Below are 15598 nucleotides of genomic sequence, written 5' to 3'. Positions count from 1 at the left end.
CGAACAATTCAAAATCACTTTAAACATATTATAGCGAAACACGATTCCCAAGAAACACAAAAAATCTAAAGCTTTCTAAATAAAATGTAAGAAATTAAAATAATAATAAAAATTATAAATTTGGGGATAGTTTCTTTTGAGTGCTTGGTCTCAGTTTTCTAAAGCAGACAGAAGTCTAATAAATTGTTTATTAAATAATGAGCTGAACCTCCTCAAGAAAGTGGGAAACAATGGTGAAATGTTGCAGGATGTTAAGGTCCAGCCTCGAGCTGCTCTCCCATTGGCCCTGCGGCGCACCACGTGGTAAGGCAGTCACGCGCTTTCCAGGAACCCGTCAGGAAGAAGAAAAACAAAACAAACCCGAGAGAGCTGTAACAGCGTGCGGACTCCATTGAAAAGGGAACGTTATTATCTCTAACACGGGACACACACGAGGTCCAACACCGAGAGAAACGTGTGTGGGGGCGTCCTCAAAGTGAGTACGACCGTTTTTCATCCGTTTCGGGGAAAGTTGGGCTTGGCAGCGGATGGGTGTTTTCATCGCCGCGGCGGATTAGCTTTGAAGCTAACTGTCGGTCGGTTGTTGTTGTGTATCGGGCTTCAGCTGGGATGAGGAAGGGGGCGGACGGAGGCCATACTGACTGAGGCTGCAGCTGAAAAGGAAGCGAGACTGTCCAGTTCCGCGTTAAAAACACAACCAGAAGGAATAAAACACGAGCTGTTTGGTTGTTGTTTTTTTCTTCTTTTCTGTTTTTTGGACCGCAGTTTGTTGAGCTCCTGTAGGAAGTGGAGAAATGTGGCTAGCTAATGCTTTACGACGAGCTCAGGTAAATTTCGATCACCGAGCCTAAAAACCTGTCCACAAAAGACAGACTGTTTAGCTGATGTAGTCCTCTAAGGTGTAGTGGGTCAGTTCCCAGAAGTGACTGATTCTGGATCAGCGTGGTCAAAAGTGTACTTATGTAAGAAGATTGGCTTGAACTCTACTTTAAAACTACCTACAGTCATCCTGCACGGCTTGGAATGCACTTAAAACTACACAGCATGCCTTTATATGTGTGGCAGAGCAATTGTAGACTGTTTGGAGGTGTATTTGTGGTAGGAAAAGCCTCGGTAGTCGCGTGAAACCCCTTCTACTGTGACTTTTTGCAGGCAGCCCGAAGTCTCATTAAGGTACACGCCCCCCAATGCACAACACATCGAGAGCAGCTGGAAAAAAACTCGACACAGCCAGAAATTTCCATGTGGTTGAAGGCAAACAGCAGACTTATATTTTCACCGAGGAAATGGCCTTAGTGACGATTTATTAGTGTTATTATATTACTTTGGGTTTTCACCTTTATAGTTTATCGTCTGGATTGGGCACTTAAACGTTTGATTCAGTGTTTCTTCTTCGATATAAATGACTAAACGTGCCCCAGATTGAGTCGTACTGCAGTGCTGCGTTGAGGTTTTGTGGTAGGTGGTGGATTTTACTTTAAATATCTGTGAAACACGGTTATCTAGGCCACGGGCATGTAGGCCTCCAAGTTGTTTATCTTCTGCCTCAACCTAGGCTGAATCCAGGCTGTTTGTGATGAAGCAGCTCGTTTGATTGACGGCTGCGACGGCTATTCCAGGACACGTAGAGGCGGGACATATTCTCAGCTCGGCCAATGGAGGATTGGGATTACGTGGGTGTTGGCACAGAATGGTTAGTTTGAGGCTTTGTTTTGCTTTGCTGAGGATCTGTGATGAGTGCAGTGACTGGTGAGATACTGGTGACATTTATGGGTTTACTGGTGTTTTGTAATAGGCCATTTGTAATGTACACCACTCCGGTATACTCCGATTATTGTTTTGATGCGCACGCTTTTGCAAAACAAATGCATCCACCACGAAGTGGTGCAAATATGTGCATGGAAGACATTTAGTAAGAAGCAGATAGTATTTGCGTCTTTGTGCAGGGTTGATGTTACAAAGCTCACCCTGCATTCATCACCTTTTATCTGTGCTTGATTTTAGTTATGAGTGCTCCTTTTAACAGGATAAAAACATCTGTGTTGTACCATACAGTTATCAGGCCATCATATGCCTCAAATGCAGGGTAGTTTAAAAAAATGCCTTCAAGCATGAAATACTGATTTTATTTGCTTTTATCATAAATAATTTGAAACCATATGTTATTGAAAGCAGTGCTTTTCATGAACAGGAGAAAAGGATCCTGGATAGCAAAGTAATTTTACCATTGAAGGAATGCTGGGATCAGAGCGCGCCAAACCTAATTACCCAAAAGCCTGTCCTGCAGTGCTGATAGTGAACTTGAGATTGATTTGAAAATATTTTAGACTCGACTGGTTTATTGGGGATCACCAGATTTAACTGTTTTGTTTGTTTGTTTTTTAAATTGTTTGTTTTTTTGAATTTTAACTTTGTTTGTTGCAATCTTGTGACTGCTTTAAGACCTTTAAACAGCTCTTCTTTCTGTATAGTTTCCAAATGATTCACGTTTATCTACGCCTTTCAGAGCAGGCCTGTCGTGGCAGGAGAAGAGGAGGTAGCTGAGTCGCATGAATTTTTGCCACAGTGGTATGCATTACGTTTGTCTGTGACAATCCAATTAATTCAGTTAAGTTTCACGTCTCGTTTTTTTCTTTCGATCACGTGCCCGCCCAGCACAATGACTCTCTGTCCTTCTCAAAGGCAGCCAGCCGCCCTGCAGTTTTGGAACTGCTGTGTTACCTGTAATCTTCTTGCAGGTATGACGTTGTGGACTAAAATCAAACATCTGAAGTGAAGTAGGCGTCAGCCATCAGTGCTTATATATAGTGAAATGATTGATGTTTGTCAGATGCTGAATGCAAAGATTACTGAGCTGCAGGGTTAGTGAAAACACTGTCATAAGATTCAAGATTCAAAGTGTTTATTGTCATGTGTCACAAGAGAAAAGGCATTTCTTTGTGCAATGAAATTCTTTCTTTGTTGTCCACCCACAGATGCCAATTAATATATACAATAGAAATAGAACATATAAATACAAATAGTACAAATAAATAGCTGAAGACAGAAAAGGAGACAAAATATGGAGATTTGAAACAGACGTGTGCAAAAGAGCTATAGCTTAATATGCTGGCTTAATATATAAACATATTCAATTTAAAAAAAAGTCTCTGAATCTTCCCATGTGAAGTTGCTGCGTTAGCTCTTTCTCCGCATAAAGACAACATTTTTTTGCAGCTTTGATAACCTTTAGGATTTGTATCTGGTTTTTCTGTGCTGCATAGGCAGAGACCATCCTCACTAACTTCGTGTGCAAACCCTGTCATTTTGTTCTATAAGCAGGCTTGAAATATGATAGAAACCTCTCAGTTCAGAAAAGCGAAACAAGAGTTAAGATCTGTTCACTGCGGAGGATGCTGTGGTAAAAGCTGCTCAGTGAACTGAAATCAGTCTCAAGATTTAAAAATCAAATCCTTGCTCATGCTGAAGTTTAAAATAACAGTTTTTCATGGAGTTTGTAAAAAAACTGAACATTGTTTTTCTTAAAAATGCATGAAACTGATTTCCAGATATATAAGAGCAGAGAGAAAGAAATAGATAAACGTCTGTTGGTACATCCTTAATAAACACAGCTGCTTTTCTAATGTTGGTATATGTTTTAACATGGAAAATCTCAAGGTGTAAGATAGTTACCTAAATGTGAAAAGCAACTTAAAGTTATTAATATTTTTCTCTGTCAGAAGACAAACACTGTGATCATTCATCACTAGATGATTCCTCTGAATGGCCGACACATAATCAATAATTGCCAGCTCTAGTGCCAGCTCTGTGCCTGTACCACTTAGTCGTAAACTTATGTATAAATAAATAATCTCCAGCCTTTAAGCACAGTTGCCTGTCAGTGAGCGCTCATACCTAGTTTTCTTATACGACTTATGGATTGGTGACCTTTTCTGATATTTGCAGACTTCCTCACATGTCCGTGCTCAGAAACAGACTGCTGTCTCATGCTTGTTATCACTGTAGGGATCATGGGCTGACTGCTATCAGTAGGTAACTCATTCCAAATAAGACACTGCTGACTGGCCTACTTGGACCACGTCCAGTGTTGTGGAGAACGAGAGCTGTTTGCATGATAGCGCAGCTCATGATTTGAACTCAACACTCAACTCCCCCCTTTTTTTCTTTTTTTAACCCTCAGTGCACTGAACTAATAGGGAAGAGAGGAAACAAACACCACTGGGTTTTAAAAAAATGATTTTTTTTAAATGCTTTTTTCCACATATAAATGTCTGAAGCTTCAAAGTTAATGGTCGCCTTTGAACGCTACTTTCCCACAAATCTATAGATTTAGTCTCAGCACAGTGACACATGTTGCACTCTCACACTTATAGTCACGCTTTCTGTTTTGCTTTTAATTTTAGTAAATGGTTTTTGGTATTGAAAATGCAGCAGTTTCGCTATCGGCTCATTATTTGCTATCGTTTTAATCATTCAGTGCAGTGATGAGAAACGAGGAGCAGGTGTTGTTGTTACTTTTTAAAATTTCCTTTATTTAACCACAAGTGTAATTATTGAAAATCGCCAAGGCCAAGATGGGTAGCAGGTCAATCAGCAGTGGCTACATACATACTCTAATAATGCACACATGAATACACAGCAAAGCACACAAAATAAATATACACACATAGGTGAGACACATACATTATAAACATTAAAAATAATGCAGCTTAAAACTTGAGAACATGTTTTAAATGTGGGGGAAACCTTTGAGAGAGGTTTAAAAAAATGATATCAGGGATCTTAAATATTACCCATAAATAACAGCTGGCATTAAGCAGATACACCAGCGTTATGATCAGTTTATGACTGCAAGGCTTACCTTGTTATGTTTGCTTCAGTCATGTGGCCTAGGTGGGTCTGTATGCTGCTTAAATGGGATGAGACATCTCAACATGTGTTATTGTTAAAAGGATATGCTGGCTTGGGCTACTCAGTGCACCACAGGTGTATAAATGGTGCAGGCCAGTGTCTCCATCTGATGGGATACATTTTTAAAATACTCAAATGCAAGGCCCTCTTTCTGAACTATGGCCAAAGTCTTCTTCTGAAGCCTGAAAACAGAGCTGTGCCCAGATCAGGTGCAGAGTCAGATCGTCTGAATTACAACGTGCTAAAAGGTTGTTTTGGTATTTTGTTGACTTCACAAGCTTTAATAAATACTAACAGATCAGCTGTAAAATGTTGCATTCAGTGGTATTTTTCTACTGGTTGACATTTATATCAATCACCCAGTGTTTGTTCATTGTACACAGAAACAAAGACAACTATTTTAAGCATTTTGTAGACAAGAAACCATAGATTTGCAGTGAAATAGCGCTATGACCAAAAAAGCCAAAATTAGTTGCCAAGAGTTGTTATAGAGAACAACAATTCATATTGTAAAAATGGTGTAAAGCGTGTGAGCAGAATGATGCAGCCAGAGTGCATCCTAGCAGCATAATCAGAAGTCATTTACATTACTGATGGTGAGTGCTGTGTTTTATTACTTGGTCTGGATGGGTAAAAGCTGACCCTGAGTTCAGACTCAACCGAGATGTAAACATTATGCTGCAAAAGAATCTGACCTGTTGAGCGACTTTTTCTATCTTCATAGCAAGCCTTATAAAAGAAAGAAAGAAAATCTTTAATGTTCCCAAAAGCAGCCTTGGAGAAAAAACAGAAATGATTGAGCTCGTACAAGAATGCTGATATAAGCGGAGGTTGCTGTGGCCTTAAATAAAGCTCAGTCCTAATGTACAACACCTAATGGAGGCGCTTTTATCTCTGAAGTCCAACCAAACAGAGAGAGGAATTCTTCTTCTGGGTTCTTGCAGCCTGCCACGGTCGGTCATAAATATCTGGCTCTGCATCACAGCCTGTGTCACCCACTGGGTAGTGAGTTGGATTAAACTGTGCTGCTGGAAAAGATTCAGTGCTACTTCGACTGGATAACGGTGGCTCATTTTCCACATGTTTTTGAGGACCTCTGGTTGTGGACACGGGCTTTCTGTTTCCCCTCTGTGATAGCAGCGAGTTTGGATTGATGCTGTTGTTATTGTTCAGGCCATATATGTCATCACTCTGCTTTTTTTTTCTAAACATGAAACCAGACACAGCTGCCCAGGAAGGAAGTGCACATCATGATATGGTAATAAGAGAATTTGTATTTCAGAGGAGGAGGAGCTTCCAAATGGGTGACCAAGGTGGTTAGTGTGTATGTGTGTGTGCAGAGACTTGTTTACTCACATGTGCATTGATGTTGGTGAAGGTGTTGCTTTTACAAATGCATTTGTCCCAGAGGCGTGCACGGCTGAGTATTTTTTTTTTTTTTTTTGCCCACTTCCTGTCTCTATGCAAAAGTGTGTATACATAGCTCAGGGGTGAGAAGTTCATTTGCAAGAGGAAGTGATGTTGTTATCTTGCTCAGAGAGGAGTGTGATTCGTGTGTGATATTGTGTTGACAGATTGCTGCTGGGGTCGTGTCTCCACGCAGACTCTCGTGTGTTTGCTATGCAAAAGCAGCAAAAGGACCAAAGATCAATCTAAATGTTGCCATCATTTGGTGATGCAAGAAAGTGAGCGAATGACAAACAAGCAAAGAATGAACCAAGCTTGATGATGGTGACGGAGGTAATTAAAAAGGTTGCAGCTAAGCTTGATGCGCGGTTGACTCAGAACAGATCAGATTAACTGTGAGCGATTGCTTGGCAGCATTTGAGTTTGACAAAGAGGCTGCTTACCGAATGTTTGATGAGGACAGGGATCAGAAGGTGGCACAAATTTGGTAGAGCGTTGCTGTCTACTTTTCGGTGCTCCGTTTATAGTCTCGAGTCATAGAGACTAATGATCTTTACCCACAATTTTTAGTATTTCATGTGTGTTTTTCTTGCTTGCATCAATTTTACATCATGCATCATTTATGTCACAAAGTTATTTCAGTCTGCTGAATATTTTGGCTGTTGTTTGATGAAACAGAACCGAATTGTTTCTGTATACTTTATTTTGTCGTTTGCTTTAACATTACACAGTTTACCATCCTGCGGTTTCGTTTGAGAACAACAACCAAACACAGCAGCTGTGGTTAAAATCTACTTCTTTGTTTTCAACTCTTTTGATTTTAATACTTGCTCTCTGTGTGTTCTTCTAACCACAGACCTGAAGCTTACCAAGAACCGCACCAGACCACAACAGACCAGACCTGACCAGGTTGAGCCCAATTATTCACAGTCTCCCTCTCCCCCCCCCCTTAATTTATTGTGCTGATCGGACAACCTCACACCACTGGGACTGGACAGGAGACCCAGAGGTTCCCACCACTGGAGCTCTAAGCTGTGCCTGGCAATGCCTCAGGTAAGAGGTACGATAGGAGGAGGGGAAATTGTGCTGTCGCTGTTGTTGATTTGTTTTTTTCCATTAACCCATAAACCCACGAACAAAAAGTGACTTGATTTTTTTTTTATTTTTAAATGGTCTGAATGAACTCTCCACAAAAATCTGAGACAAAACTTCCTGTGAGCAAGTATGCAAAACACCTGTGGACAGACAGAATCGTAGATGTGAAACACGGTTCAGGGGCTTGAAAGAGGAGAGTGACTGACCCCAGTGCTGTATGATGTCTGTAGACCCTGCATCCAAACAGCTGCTGAAGCCAGATGGGCTGACTGTGAGCGACTTTCTCAGTCCTTCTAAAAAAATAAGTGCAGAGTGCCAACTCTGAGCAGGCTTTAACATTTTTGTAATTCTCTGCGGTGCCGAATTAATAGCAACGTAGCAAAGTCAGCTCCCGGAAATGATGGTGTCAGCCTTGACAGTGTTTTTTTTTTTTTCTTTTTTTTTCTGCTGTTCTTTTCTCCTGTTTTATTATTCATATTAGATACCACAGGGACTGTTTGTTTCTTAGGGTTTTGTGGTATCTTGCAAAATGTGCAAGTATGTTGTGATTGCAGCGCGTCTGTAGCTGCAATCTTATCAAATAATTCCCTCAGCTGTTAGAGTGAAGAACAGGAGATGCTGGTGGTTTGTTGGGCTGAGACACGTGTTTAACTTCAGCGCTAGAACAAAAATAACAACAGCAGCTCTGGAGTAATATCTGTAGATGTTAACTTTATTGCAGATATATTAGTAATGGGTTTTATTTTAAATTGCAGGAGTGTTTTTACAGTATTTTCTATTGCTGATGGAAGTTTTTTTTTTTTCCTTGATGATGATGATGATGGAAAAAATCAGACAGCTATCCATTATTTTGACATCACTGATATACTGAATGTAACATGATTTTTTTCTCATAACCTTTAACTACAATATATTATTCTCTGTCAAAGTCATGGAGCATGTCTGGGAGCATTACAGGGTAGCAGGTGCTGTTGCTTCCTGATGCACCTGTCAGTAGCCATGTTTGTGGGTTACACTGATTATTAATCAGATCGGTGTGCACGCAGACACTTCCTCTGATGTTCCAATGGTGGTAAAATTATTCTCACTTTTCATGTCTGTTATGTCGTGTTTCGGTGTCCAGTGTGGCAGTAGAGGGGGAGCAGAATAAAATCACATATGAAAAGTTGTCTGTATGAGGGAGCGGATGGAAAAAAGCCTCCCATTCATGTATTTGATTATGCTTCAGTGCCCAGCTCAAGTTTGCTCAGTTCATAGTTGCGTGTTTGGGCACAATAGCTGCAGTGTTTTTGGTTGTTTTTTTGTTTTTTTTTGTGTGCTCTAAATGCAGAAAATTTTTTTATTTATTTATTTATTTGCTGTTGACATGAGACATGACTGCACAGTCAGTGCTTTATCTTTTCTTTTCTCTCTCATAAATGCACACTGCTTTCTGTTTTAGTTTTTAGTATTATTGTTTATTGAAATACATCTAATGATTATAGGAAGATTGAATGACAGATAATTGTATTGTGACTGATTATATTATGTAGGAATGATGAGATGCAGAGTCGGTCAGACTATTTAAGAAGTTGAGAAACAGCATGAACTCAATATAAAAGATGGACGTAGCCTTAGGATGTCTCCCGTTGGTTAGGCAAGACTCATCTCATTCAAGATCCCAAAAAGCTGATATTATGTAAAATATACAGAAAGAGTATTCAAGGATTTGGCAGTCATGTAAAACTTTAGGATTAACAGTAAATGGTATGAACGCAATTTTATGCTATTAATTGTGAGGGGCAGCACATGGGGGCAACAATAGACTCACGATTGGGTATTTGGAAAAAAAGAAAAGAAAAAGCTTTTTTTTTTTTTTTTAAATTAAGGATAAGGAGGTGATCACCACTCTGTGAAAGACTGCGTGGGCAAATTGAGCATTTATTAGTGTCACATTGCAAAGACCTGGATAATGTAATCATGTACAGTACAAAATATCCCTAAAAGATTCAACAGATGATGTTGAAATCAAGGCAATATTGACTGGTGATGAGGGCAGGGATAGCTCAGTAGGTAGAGTGGTGGCCCCATGATCGGAAGGTCGGGGGTTCGATTCCCCTGAACAGCTACCCTGAGGTACCCCTGAGCAAGGTACCGTCCCTACACACTGCTCCCCGGGCGCCCAGTGGCTGCCCACTGCTTCACTGAGTGAATGGGTTAAATGCAGAGAGGGATTTTCCCCACGGGGACCAATAAAGTACACTTTCTTCTTCTTCTTCAGGCCTTCGGACAAACAAACAAACAAACAAAACGGCAGACATGACTTTTTTAGTGCAAATCACAGCGTGAGCTAGGGAGCACTTCTGAAACCCACTGTCTGTGAACACTGCATCGATAAATACCAGCCTGTTTTGCACAGGTCAAATGCATTTGTGATGTGATGCATCTGGGAGGTGCATTGGTAACTTGCACTTCTGTGAAACCCTTTCAAATAAGACAATGTCAAACCGCATTCTGCACATATTCCAAGAGCACAGCTCCGTAGCAAAACAGTCCCGCTGGTAAACTGGTCTGTGTGCAGCAAATGATAGCTTCATCTATCTTTAGAAATTGAAGTCAGCTAAACTGTGAACTTACATAATTCAAATAACTGCACTCAAGTCGGATTTGTGTGTCCACTCAGCTGTTGTACAAACCTTGATCATAATGACACAAAAATACACACAGAAAACACCTGTAGCTTCCTCCGTCTAGCTTATAATAATTCCTGGCAGAATTGAAAGTATGGCACACAAAATGTAAAAATAATGGTAATAACTTTAGTTTTATAGCACTTCTATAGCACAGTTACAAAGTGCTTCACACTTTAGATAAAACCACACACTAAAGTCAAGTATACATGTTCAAACATATTGTCTTACATTCTTTCCTGCATGCACATGTTGAAAGAACGAGAAATATATGGGCGAAGGTCCTTTAAAAATGAGTTTTCATCAGTCGGTTAAAACAACCCACAGTCACAGAGCCGACAGGCTGAAGAAGGCTGTTCCACAGTTTAGGAGCTTTAACCTCAAAAGTGCGGTCACCTCTAAATTTTAACATAGGAGGATGAAATAGTTAAGAGACACTGATGAGATTATCGGAGAGGAATAAGGTCTCAGCAGCAGCTCTGCTGTATACACAGGGTCAAGGCTCACTAGAGCCGGTGAGAACAGCAAACTCCTGGCACATCGTTTTCAGACCCCACGCGGTCTTTCGCTACTCACATTAAACATGATATATAGGTCACTTAGATAACTTAAAAATGTTCTTGTTTGGCTTTTTTTCTGTGTTTTATTTGTTCCTCAGTAAATCGGTTTGGCTGAGATTAAAGTTATAGTTTTTACACAGCTGAATAAACATCAAACAGAAAACTGATTAAACAGAAGTGTGAAATGGTAGAGAATTTACTCCAATGTCCTGTTATATTTTAGATAGCAAGGAGCAACGGCCGAGTTTATTAAACTCCACCGAGACAATCTGCAAATTTCATTAAAAGTTTAATAAACTATCATCTTGTCTTACCTAAAACACTTCAGGCTGTAAGTTAATGATAGCTATATAAGAGCAGATGCATGCTGGTGCAATAAGCTGTACGTTTTACGTTCAATGGATGCATGCTTTGATTAGTCGACTAATCGACAAAAATAATCGGTGACTGTTCAACTACCAAAATAATTGTTTGTGGCAGCCCAACTGCACAGCAATTGTAGGAGATACATTTGAAAAGAGTAACATAAAGAAAGAAGAACTGGACCAAGGATTGAGCCCTGAGGGACACCACATGTGAGGGGCACTGATGAGGACATGTAGTTATTAATATGACATCTGAAGTGTCTTTCAGATAGTAATGATTTAAAAAAACAACAACACACATCTGATAATATGACAACAAACATTACAGAACAATATTCTTTTAAACAATAATCTTTTAAAAACTGAGCAACATTAAAAGGAAGACAAAGGTTGAACTGAGTTTATCAGATTTTACTTGTGTTGCTGTGCATTGTTGTTTAATCAAGTGTTCCCCCCCCCCGTGTTTGTTGCAGCCCAGCGTCAGTGGGATGGAGCCTCCCTTTGGGGATGCCTTTCAGAACTACTCGATTGCTGACCAGGCTCTGACCAGCACTGAGCTGCTCGCCACCAGCTCTGACCCAGATTTCATGTACGAACTGGTGAGTAGACACACACAAAGACGTAAGACCTTGGTAACCATGCTTTGAATCCGGCTTCTTTTCGCATCAGTCACAGCTGCTCATGCTGAGCTGACACTGAGTTGCATCCAAATGAAGGATCCGAGTTTAAAGGTCAACAGCAGCAACTCAATATCGTCCCCCATCACAGTCACAACAGCTTTCTCAAATAAGAAGAAGTTATTTTACGGCAGTGAATGTGTGTATATACAGTTATATTGATTCTTGTTAAGTGCTACAGTTGCTCTAAAAGACTTATATATATTTGTCAAAAAAAATCAATATAAACACTGAAAGTCACCAAGATTATTCTAAACATACATACTCAAGTAGCTGAGCTGTAAACTAAGAAGGTTTTGATTGTGCTAAGCCACATTTATAGATTCGCCAGTGGAGACCCAGTCTCTGCCGGTGGGGCTTGATCAGACACAGCTGCTCAAGGGTCAGCTTGGCCCAAGCACCCCCACAAATATCAAAGATCAATATAAGGTTACACAGCACACTGTTTAAGGGGCCACAGAGCAGGAAAGCTGCAGGAAATCCAGTATCGTTCTTCTGATTAAAGGAAACCATATTATAAATGTTCCAATTCTTCTTTTTCTAACCTAACATTGACTTCAAGAAACCTTAGAAACCAAAGTTATTTCATCAGTTTAATTTCTCAATTCAGCATCTTTGCTTCGCTGGTCTTCTCCTGTAAACATTTCAAATTGTGCAACTTGTTTGACAATTTGTTAAATCTGTGTGCGATGTCTAAATAGAAATCACTGGAACAGTCAAGCCAAACTGAATCAGGGCCTGTCATGTAGGGACTTTGCTGATCTGAAGTTGGTGGGTATAAATCGATTAATTTATTTTTCAGCCCGAGTTGTCTTTGACAAGAGTGCAGTGGCACAACAGTGTTACTGTGGTGAACTAATATGTCCCTAGGCTTTTAACATAACACATATAAACAAGCCAAAGTCATTTCCTGTGATGATTTTCACACAAATTATCAGCCTCGCAGTTGGTTAGTTACGGCTAGTTATTAATTGCAAACAGAAAAACAGGCAGGATATCATTTGGGATGAAACAGAAGGCACTTTGGTTTTCTGGGATGCTTCCGTAGAATGAAGCTATCATTTATGTGATAGATAATACCTGTCAAACCATCTGCTGCAATGGCAAAAGGACTTCTTCGCCAAGATTCACAATTGAAAATATTGAGGTCGGACGTGATTCCTCACCATTTACAGGGATTATTTCAGTAATGGTGAGAAATCCTGAGGTTTATAGAAACGTTTAATGAATGCTGCCGTGGACTCGGCTTAACTTCCAGACTGGCGTTTATCAAAGCAGAGACTCGTGTCTAATTGTTTAGAAACTGTCTGACATTTGCCAGGCTCACAGGCAGGTGATATGAAGCACCGCTCATGTTGTCAGCTGCAGGTGTCTGCCTTAATTTACTGTCCTCTGTAGACTAAATAATAGTGATTGACTGCCTCACTCTCAATTTCTTTCACCCTAGTAACCCATTAATGAGATGATGGTGTGCAGGATGACCTTCCATCTCCTTTAGTTAGTTTGTTTATCATTTGGTGTGACACCCATTTATTATTAAAGCAGCACTAGTTAGTCAGGGTGCAGAGTTTTCTAAGCTATTCAGCACAGTGGGGTGTTTTTTCTTCTTTTCTTTAACAAGAGTATTGGAAATCCTGTCTGGGGCTGCGTCAGCATCTTCTGCCCTTTTATGCAATCCCAGACTGATTTCACAATGTTGACATCAGAGCTCTGTGGGGGTTGTACCATCTGTTGCAGGGCTCCCTGATCTTGGTCCTTTCATGCAGGTTCTTTATGGCTTTTGCTGTTTGGGACCGCTGTGTAGTGAATTTCCAGACAGTCAAACACCTGGTTGCTGGCATTATGTGGTGGCTTCTTATCATAAATGTCTTTTATGAAAGTTAACTAAATCATTCAATAATGAAATCTAAGCTAAGTAGAATTTCATACAACATCACCTACCCTACCACCTGCCTTGATCAGCTCTCTGTCTCTTTAAACACTTTGGAGGACTTTAAAGGTCTTTTTTTTAAACTCAACAAAGCATTTAATTGTTACAAAATCTCACACAAGGTCTAATCATCAGATAAAATGAAACGGTGGCACTTCATGTCCAATAGGTCAGCATGACTTCAATGTGAAATCTTCACTAGTCGGTGCCCTTGACTCAGTAACAGAAGAGGAGATTGTGGGAATATTTCACATTCAGTTAGATAGTGAAATGATGACACTGCATGGCTGAAGTTTAGGAGGAAGGTGGTTGGTGGTTTGATCTCTGGCTGCTCCAGTCTGCATGCCAAAGTATCCTTAGGCAAGATACTGAACCTCAATTTGTTCTCCGATGCTTTCATTGGAGTGTAAATGCATGACTGTTGGAAAAGCATTTAGGTAGAAAAAGGTGCTCATATGAATAAGGCATGTTGTATGAAGCACTTTGATTAGAGTAGGACCAGTCCATTTACCATGATCCTTTGTGTCTGGGACAAGGACACGCACTCTAACTTTACAGATCATCCTATCCTATAACAGCTGCATGGAGGTAATTCTTTAATTTGCTGCTCTCTTCAGGACAGAGACATGAGCCACCAGCAGAGCCCCTGTGGGGACAGCATTGTGGGGGTCGGGGATGGAGGCAAGGAGGTTGAGGGTTGCGTGGACCAGCTAATGGGTCTGGGTGAATGTGAGACAGTCTGCAGCAGCTCGGCGTTCGAACAGTGGGACTCCTACTGGGAAGACCTCACCAGGTACTTATGATTTATTCATGTGTTGCAGCTTTTTTTTTTTTTTTTTTTAGGCCATGTTAAACAACAACAACAAGTAACTGACACACAAAACTTTGACCTCTTAAACTCTGTGAAGCTGGTTTGGTTTGTAAATGAATAACTAGCAGATACTTTATATAGTGCTTTTCAAAGAGTCACAAAGTGCTTTACAAAATCCAATACAGAGCATACAAAGCCAGGCTTAAAAGCAGCAGAAAAATGGAGCAAATCACTGACTCTAAGAAAGAAGCGAAAACGAGAAGCCTTTAGCAACAGTTGAAAATGCATAGGTCACATATTACATGTGTCAACTTGAATATTGAAATCATACAGAAACACATCCAGTGTTTGATCAACAAAGTCCCGTAAAGTTGACTTGGTGGGTTTTTGTGTGTGTGATAGTTTCTTATAAATTATGTAATTTTAAATTTTTCTGTCTTTGCTTTGAATCACGTGGGTTAGCTGACGGAGCAGAAAGTGTTGAACTATTATGAGATGCATTAACATGTTGTTGATCTGGTTTATTTTTCATGTCATTTGCTGCTATTAAGATAGGTAGGCTTCCTGTATTTTTTTAAACTAACATTTAAAATCTGAAACTCACAGTTATGCTGTATTTTTAAACTATTATTTAGATATTTCACCATCATCTTACTGTGGTCACGCCAGGTTTGTAGTATGAGGAGGCTGTAGTGGGCCCCTGCTTTTTATAAGCTTGCGATTGATGATACGACTGATTTTAAGTTAAATCTGGTTTTAGTTAAATCTGTTGTTACGTCTTTCAATGAGCCTCATGAGAAAGGTCAGAAGGCTTTGAAGGTTTGTACAGAAGTAGAACAGTAATTGTGAAGGCCTGTCCTTTTGGTCTCAAATAGACGCAGCAGATGAGAATTTGAAGCAGATAGTTGGTTAGCCGGGAGGCAGGAAGTGGTTTAAGAGGCCTGTAAACAACAAAGTAGCTGGCTGCCGCAGTCTCCTGGGGTCTCAGGTGATGCTCCGTCTGTCCTGCAGCTACCCTGATGTTTTGCTGCCAGAGTAGCTTGTGTACTCCCCTCCCCAAGGTTGAGTGCAAACTGAGGGCAGACTACTGTCTCTGAAAAACAAAGTCCATTAAAACCGGGGTGGAATAGTGCTGGTTGTTGCAGGGTTTGAAAAATCTGCTGCATACAGACT

At 40.3% G+C, this 15598-nt stretch overlaps 1 protein-coding gene across 4 annotated transcripts in view; it reads left to right on the top strand.

Moving 5' to 3' along the window:
- Positions 1-316: 316 nt before the first annotated feature.
- The window catches only part of crebrf (creb3 regulatory factor), a 33986-nt gene continuing 18704 nt past the window's right edge, over positions 317-15598 (top strand). For 2 of the 4 annotated variants that reach the window (XR_014279283.1, XM_082549099.1), the window contains exons 1-4: positions 317-475; positions 7175-7371; positions 11481-11606; positions 14232-14407. Coding sequence is in view for 3 of the 4 variants with exons in the window: in XM_082549099.1 (XP_082405225.1) it covers positions 7363-7371; positions 11481-11606; positions 14232-14407 (311 nt within the window). In the remaining variant the exon portion in view is untranslated. Of the gene's footprint in view, positions 476-618; positions 828-7174; positions 7379-11480; positions 11607-14231; positions 14408-15598 lie in introns of those variants that run through there. The other 2 variants (XM_082549101.1, XM_082549100.1) reach the window with 2 other exon arrangements.

The sequence above is a fragment of the Aulonocara stuartgranti genome (assembly GCF_965226115.1).
Source record: "Aulonocara stuartgranti genome assembly, chromosome: 10".
NCBI lineage: Eukaryota > Metazoa > Chordata > Actinopteri > Cichliformes > Cichlidae > Aulonocara > Aulonocara stuartgranti.
Note: the sequence above shows the minus strand (reverse complement) of the source record. Positions and strands in the feature narration are given on the sequence as shown.